The following is a 7,841-nucleotide window of genomic DNA, read 5'->3' as shown; positions in this document are numbered from 1 at the left end:
GTGAGATATATAGGCTCAAAGTGGACGATCCGGGTGTCGTTCTATTAGAGGTTTTACGGTATTAGGAGCAGTAATATCATCCTATAAGACCCAAAACTGAAACTACTCACACATTTCAAATACTAGTACATTATTCCAATATCTGTGCGTTTTTCCAATTTTGGACCTCTATTTTTTCTTGGGACCTCTAATTTTTTTTTCGGACCTGTAAATTGTTTTGGGACCTCTAAACTAGAAAAGAGCCGAAAATTGACCTTTTCAAGTTTTCACTTTTTTGGAAACCATTTTTTTAAACATTCTCAGAAGTCAGGATTGGTTTTTTCTGTTTTTTTTTTTCGTCAAAAACATGGCAATTATTATATAGTACTCCAGTCAACCAAAAAAAAATCTGCAAATTCTGAAAATTGAGATAAAAATTTAAAGGTGGGGGGACAGAAGATTTTTCGTAGTTTTTTTGTAGCTAGAGTATGCATTCTACCGTGACGGTGTACAACGCTTAATGTCACTCTGCGTACAGCTGTCGTCCTCGCCTTTATGTATGCAATCGGGCGTGCGTTTTCTCTTTGCCCGCGTGGCGGTAGCGGTGCCGCACCCTCAATCATCGCCCTCACAAGTTCAACTCCTCGAGGGGCATCTTTGAACGGAATTTCGAGAACATTATTTTTTTCATCCCCCCCCCCCCCACCCCACCTTTAATAATTAGGCGATTTTTAAACTTAAAACAGAAGACCGCGCTGACTTCCACACTTCCAAACTTGGTAAACACAATTTCAGAAATTCAGAAATTCTAAAACAAAAGTCCTAAATCCATGTTTTTTGTTTTGGAATTCCCCGAATTTTGGGAGTCTAAAAACTTGAAATTGCTAGAAAAAATACTTTGAAGGCAACATTTTTTATCATCTATTTCTTAAAAATCCGAAATTTGCATTTTGAATTTTTTAACTTTTGATCCAAAACTGTCCAGTCTTCTTTAATTCTCATGTCATTTTCGATCAGTTTTTCTCAATTTCTTTTCCAATTCCTCTGGTCAATTTTGACCATATCCGACGTCATTTTGCAATGACCTTGGTGTCCAATTGTGGCAGAAAAAATCAGTACTTTTTCTTCTCCTTCTTCATTTTCCCCTTCTCCGAATGGCCGGCGACAAAGACTTATTTTAGAAAAAACCACTTTATTTTTTTTCGAATTGTCGTGTCTACCTTTTTTGTTGTTTTCTCTAGGATAGAGGAACTTTTTTCATATTTGTTTGCTTAAGAAATTCTGGATTTTTTTCTGAAACTTTAGAGAATTGTCAGAGAACTTTTTGATTTTGAAGAGACTGAAATTTGGCTGAAACTAATTTAAATATTCCAAAAAGACAACAATTTTCAGAAATTTACAAAAGATGGTCTGAAATTTAAAAATCGGAGTAAAACTTCTAAATTTCTAAATTTCCGAATTTCTGGGGTTCTGAATTTCTGAATTTCTGAATTTCCGAATTTCCGAATTTCTAAATTTCTGAATTTCTGAATTTCTGAATTTCTAAATTTCTAAATTTTAGAATTTCTGAATTTCCGAATTTCTGAATTTCTGAATTTCTGAATTTCTGAATTTCTGAATTTCCGAATTTCTGAATTTCTGAATTTCTGGGGTTCTGAATTTCTGAATTTCTGAATTTCCGAATTTCTTAATTTCTGAATTTCTGGGGTTCTGAATTTCTGAATTTCTGAATTTCCGAATTTCTGAATTTCTGAATTTCCGAATTTCTGAATTTCTTAATTTCTTAATTTCTGAATTTCTGAATTTCCGAATTTCTTAATTTCTGAATTTCTGGGGTTCTGAATTTCTGAATTTCTGAATTTCCGAATTTCTGAATTTCTGAATTTCCGAATTTCTGAATTTAAGTTAATTTTATTTATTTTTGATCTAAAATTTTCATTTTTTGAAAAAAAAAATTTTGGCGCCAGTTTTTCAATTTTTCCTCAAATTTTTAACCGATTTTTAGTCATTTTTTCTCTATTTTTCAATTATTTTAATTTATTTTTCTTCCAGAATGCGTGCCACGTGGCTTCTTCTGATCGTCGTCGTCACCGCTTCTGAATCCGCCACGTCATCATCATCAACCACTCAAAAACCAACGACGACGACGATTTCGGCGGAAATTCGGAATGCCAAATTGCCACAAGGTACAGTAAGACTACAAAGACTACAAACCACAAAAATTGTTGCAGTTCTCAAAAACGCGCCGTGGGAGTGCGGAACCGATGAGTTCACCAAATCGATCAGCGAAGGAGAGATCATGGCAAAGTGTCCGAAACTTCGAGGTACAGTAATCCAACTACGTTAATCTTTAGGGGTTACAGTAATCCATAAGATCTACAGTAATCCTTTTGAAACTACAGTAGTCCATAGAATCTACAGTAACCAGAAAGCCGCTACTAAAGGTCTTCCAGAAGTTCATATGATCTACAGTTATCTAGGGTGTTTCTAGGATCTGGGATCTACAGTAATAAATTTGAGCCTACAGTAATCCTTTGGGGTCTACAGTAACCCCTCAAGACTACAGTAACCCATAAAAAATACAATAATCCTTGCAGATCACTGGAACAGCTGCTGCTATCAACACGACAATTGTTACGACGCGCAGTCGGGTCAGCAATTCTGCGACGACACGTTTTGCTCATGTCTTGAGGTGAGTTTTCGGGCCGTTTCAGGCTTTCAGGCCGGCCTGAATAGGCCTAGAAGCGTTTGGGCCGTCTAAATTGGCCTGGACTGGAAGTTTCCCCGTTTTTCCCCGTTGATTTTGGACTATTTTGAGCGAAATCATCAAAACAGACTCTTAGGCTCTTTCAGGCCTAATTTTAGGCTTTTCAGGCTTTTCAGGCCTACAAAAAATTCCCCTTTTTTTTCAGCGCCGTTCGCGTAGCTCAAAATCGTGTCACGACGAGTCGGCCCCACTTTTCTGTGATTTGGTCCGGACCTTTGGTGAGGACGCCTACATTGCATCCGCCCCAAATGCGACGACGACTACAGAGGTACTGTAATCCTGGGGGAAATAGGCCCTTGTAGGCCGATTCAGGCTTTTAGGCTTGACATAGATTTTTAGATGTTTCCTGAATGAGGTTTTTAGGTTGGTATGGGCCTGAAAGATCCTCTCAGGTCATGAGGCTTCTCAGGCCTGTTTAGGCCGATTTGGGCCGATTTAGGCTTTTCGGTCTATTTAATAACAAATAGGCTTTCAGGCCGGTTGAGACCTGATATAGGCTTTTCGGTTTTTTATGCCATCTAGGCCTAAAATGGGCCTATAGGCCTATTCAGGACTGACATATGCTTTCAGGCCGTCTCAGGCTTTCAGACTGATTTTTAAAGCTTTTTAGGATTTCAGGCCGATTTAGGCTTTCGTGCCGAATTGACCTTTTCAGGCTTTTAGGCCTTTCCAAGAATTATTAGGCAGTTTCAGGCCTGAAATAGGTTTTAAGGTCCTTAGACCGGATTAGACCTGGCTTTTCGGCCTTTTCAGGTCAACCTAGGCTTTTAGGCTTCTAGGCCGATTTAGGCCGATTTAGACTCTTTAGGCCCTTGTAGGCCAATTGTTTTTCAGACCTGGCGGCTCATTTTTGGCCGCTACCGTAACCCCATGGTGAATTTGCGCAGGCTGGAACGCTTCTTGACGTGAGAGAAAACTACAGTAACCCTGATTTTTGAAAATTACAGTAATCCCCGGAAAGTACAGTAACCCTTAAAATTTACAGTAATCCTGATTTTTTTTTTCAAAACTACAGTACCTCCTAATTTTTCGAAAACTACAGTAATCCCTGGAAAAGTACAGTAATCCCTTCAAATCTACAGTAATCCTGATTTCCCTGAAAAACTACAGTAATCCCCAAAAATCCAAAAATTTACAGAGTACTGTCGAGAAGGACGACTACGACTACGAATCCCACGTTCTAAAAAATGCCACGTCATCTGGATAAATAGGCCACGCCCACTTTTCACCTTGAGCTCCGCCCCCTTTTTTAACGAGTTTCTGTGCCATTTTCAGCCTATTTTTTTTCGATTTTTTTGTAAATTTCAAATTTTTCCCATTTTCAAAAAATGAACCATTTTCATACTGTAGGGGTACGGTTGTTTTTTTTTGAATTTCAAAAAAAATTTTCAAAAAAAAAAAACTAGAGACATTTTATTAGGGTTGAAAAATACAGGAAAAATCAGATTTTCAGGCTTTTCAGGCCCATTTTTAGGCCTTAAAAAGGCCTATTTAGGCCATTTTACTGGCATCCTCATAGGGAACGTCGATTTGTCGGCCTCGCGTGGGTCCCGAGGCGATTTTGAGTCGCAGAGAGAAGTGCTTCTCGTCGATGGATTCCAGGGTCTGCAAAACTTGAAAATTAGGCTTTCAGGCTGAAATTAGGCCGACAATAAGCTTGAATAGGCTTAAAATAGGTCGAAAATAGGCTTAAAATATGCTGAAAATAGGCTTAAAATAGACTGAAAATAGGCTTAAAATGGGCTAAAAACGGCCTAAAATCCGGATTTTGGCCTTCAAAAAATTGGGCCTTTTCGGCCCGAATTAGGCCGATTTAGGCCGCGTTTCAGGCTTTTTCAACGAAAAAGGCCAACTGATCAGACCGAAAGAGGCCGACATTAGGCCTGAAAAGACTAAAAATGGCCTAAAAAGCCTGAAAATCCGTGTCACTTTGGGCCAATTTAGGTCTAATTAGACACGATTTTAGACCGATTCCGGGCCGATTTAAAGCCAAAAACAAGGCTAGAATAAGCTAGAACCATCTGAATCGGCTGATTTTTTTCAGTTTAAATTGGCTTAAAATAGCCTAAAACCAGCCCGAACAGGCCTACGAAAAGCCTAAAATTGGTCCCATTGCAGGCTTAAAAAAACCAAATTCAAGAATAAAAACGGCTAGTTCAGCACAAAATAGGCTAGAGATAGGCCTTTTAAGGCCATTTTCAGGCCCATCTTTAGGCTTTTTAGGCTCAGCCAACTCAGACGATTCCGGCCTATTCTAGCCTTGTTTTGGCCTTTAAATCGGTTTGTTTAGGCCGCAGACTAGTCTAAATAGTCCGAAATTGGTCTAGAATCGGGCTTAAATAGTCCGAAAATCGTGTAAAAACGGCCTAAATTTGCGAAAAATGACTCAAAATTTTCAGGCTTTTCATGCCTAATATCGGCCTAGTTAGGTCGAAAGTTGGCCTATTTTCGTTGAAAAAGCCTGAAACATGAAGCCTAAAATTGGTCCCATTTCAGGCCTAAAAACGCCAGTTCAGCTCAAAATAGGCTAGAGATAGGCCTTTAAGGCCATTTTCAGGCCAATCTTTAGGCTTTTTAGGCTCTTTTTTTTGCGATTTTCAGTCCTTTTAAGCCAATTTCAGGCAGTTTAAGGCCAATTCAGGGTCATTTGCAGTCAACTCCAGCCTAATCAGGCCTATTTTCGGCCAATTTTCAGCCGATTTTCAGTCAATTTTCAGCCAAAATCCATTCCTTACCGCTTCCTGTCCTCGATACGCTCCATTCACCACCAACATTGTCCTGCCAATCGATGGGATTACGGTTTCCACGTGTTCTTGATCCAATTTGACTACCGTACCATCGTCCAGCTTCACTTGAGCCGTGTAGTCGTCGATCATCTTCTTCACGACGCCTTTTGATTTGTAGTATTGGGAGCCAAGGGATTTGGTCACTACCTGGAAAATGGGGTTTTTTTTGAGTTTTCAGGGTTGAAAAATGAGCCAAAATGAGCCGAAATTGAGCTAATTTGGGTCATTTTTGTCGATTTTCAGCCAGTTCCAGCACTTTCAAAGTCGTCTATGTTTTCAGTCATTTTGGACAATTTTCAGCCGATTTTTAGTCATTTTAAGATCGTTTTTAACGAGGTAAAATGAGACAAAATTGAGTTAATTTAGGCTATTTTCAGTCAAATTTGGGTAATTTTCAGTCGATTTTCAGGAATTTTCAGTGCTTTTAAAGTCATTTTCAGTCATTTTAAGGCGATTTTCAGGTTAAAAATGAGGCAAAATGAGCCAAAATTGAACGATTTTGGGTCATTTTTTGGTAATTTCCGTCATTTTAGACAATTTTCAGCCTAATTTGACCTATTTTCAGACTATGTCTGACCTATTTTAAACCTATTTCAGGCCTTTTAAACCCTATTCAAGCCTACTTTCAGAGTATTTTCAGTCAAACTTGAGCTATTTTCAGCCTATTTTTAGATTATTTTAAGCCATTTTTATACTATTTTCAGGCCTTTTTTAAGCCTATTGAAGCCTATTTTCAGCCTGTTTCTCACCTATTTTTAGCTCATTTTTCGCCCATTTTCAGTCAAGTTTGACCTATTTTCAGCCCATTTCAGCCAAAATCTGCTGTTTTTTTTCGTAATTTTTAACCACTTTTTATGAAATTTGGACCATTTTCAGTCAATTTAAGTCTATTTTGAGCGATTTTTCAGCAATTTTCAGTCACTTTCAGCCAAATTTTGGGGCCAATTCGAGCCTATTTTTACCCTATTTTTAGCATAATTTTGACTAATTTTAAACTATTTTTTGTCATTTGTTGGCCGTTTTGGACCATTTCCAGCATATTTTTCGCCCATTTTCAGCCTGTTTCCAGCCAAAAACGCCCCTACCTTAACCACAATTCCCTCTCTCATCCAATAATCCTTTCGATTCTTTCTCTCTTTTTTTCGCTCCTCCATCTCCTTGATCTCGTCCAAAGCTGACTTTTTGGCATTTTTCGAAGATTTAGGGCTTCTGGAGCGTGAACGTCTTCTTTTAGGTGCTCCAGAAGGTCCGGGACCATCCGGATCCTCTTTTTTCACAGGTTTCAGGTCGAAAATGGACGTTTTAGACGCCAAAAATTGATCATTTTTTTGCGGTTTCCGGTCAAATCCCACCAAATCCAACTGAATTTTCTGATCCGGATCCTCCCGACGAAGCTCGGTGGCCTCATAATCTACAGTATCCTCTCCAGCCAACTCCCTGCCACGTGCCACCATTTCCTCGACGATTTGCAAGTGTCGATCCTCGTCATCTCGCTCTTGTTGCTGTTTTCTCTGCTCCTCCTCTTTTCGAATCACCGCTTCTTGATCGATGTAGGCGATGTACCATCCCTTGTCGCCTTCGTCGATTTTGCACTTGCCGGAGGAGCCGAGGTATTGGACGAAGCCTGTGAGCGAGTGCCAGACGGTGGAGTTCATGTGCACGTGACCCTGGAAAATTGGGTTTATAGGTTGAAATCGGCTAGAAATAGGCTAAAAATAGGCCTTGAATAAGCTTAAAATAGGCTTAAATATGCTGTAAATTAGTCAGAAGGTGACAAAATCAACTGAATTTTTGGCTGAAACTAAGCTGAAGATAAGCTTAGAATATGCTGAAACTAGACTAAAAATGGCTGAAAATGACCCGAATTCGGAGGCTAGAAACCAGCGAAAATGACAATTCTAGGTGGAAAAAATGAGCATTTTTGGGTGGGAAATAGGCTTAAAATAGACTAAAAATAGGCTGGGAATAGGCTAATTACAGTCTTAAATGTTCGAAAATGGTCCAATATCCTAAAACAGCCGTTGGAGCATTTTCGGCCGTTTTAAGCCGATTTTAGATCTTTTTTAGCCGATTTTAAGCGTATTTTGGGCATTTTAGGCCTATTTTTAGCCATTTTAGGCTTATTTTAGTATTCCTAAAAATTTTCAAAAAATTAAACAAAAATTCAGAAATTCAAAAAATTCGAAAATTCAAAAAATTCGAATTTTCGAAAATTCTTAAAAATTCGAAAATTCAAAACTTTAAAAAATTTGAAAAATCCAAAAATTCAAATTCCCAAAAATTCAAGATTTTCAAAAAATTCAAATTTT

General features: G+C 38.5%; 2 protein-coding genes across 2 annotated transcripts in view; one reads left to right on the top strand and one right to left on the bottom strand.

Annotated features, from left to right (window-relative positions):
- Positions 1-2,032: 2,032 nt before the first annotated feature.
- On the top strand, positions 2,033-3,953 carry CBG23784 (the record flags this gene model as incomplete). Its single annotated transcript, XM_045240873.1, has 4 exons — positions 2,033-2,303; positions 2,577-2,671; positions 2,892-3,014; positions 3,885-3,953. The coding sequence occupies 4 exons, from the start codon at positions 2,033-2,035 to the stop codon at positions 3,951-3,953; spliced, it is 558 nt and encodes a 185-aa protein (XP_045091162.1).
- Positions 3,954-4,237: 284 nt separating this feature from the next.
- The window catches only part of CBG23783, a gene marked incomplete at both ends in the record, with an annotated part of 4,174 nt that continues 570 nt past the window's right edge, over positions 4,238-7,841 (bottom strand). The window contains 3 exons of the mRNA XM_045240872.1: positions 4,238-4,351; positions 5,482-5,679; positions 6,618-7,199. Of these exons, the coding sequence (XP_045091161.1) occupies positions 4,238-4,351; positions 5,482-5,679; positions 6,618-7,199 (894 nt within the window). The remainder of the gene's footprint in view (positions 4,352-5,481; positions 5,680-6,617; positions 7,200-7,841) is intronic.

Source organism: Caenorhabditis briggsae, assembly GCF_000004555.2.
Source record: "Caenorhabditis briggsae AF16 supercontig from assembly CB4, cb25.NA_041, whole genome shotgun sequence".
In the NCBI taxonomy this organism is placed as follows: Eukaryota; Metazoa; Nematoda; class Chromadorea; order Rhabditida; family Rhabditidae; genus Caenorhabditis; species Caenorhabditis briggsae.
Note: the sequence above shows the minus strand (reverse complement) of the source record. Positions and strands in the feature narration are given on the sequence as shown.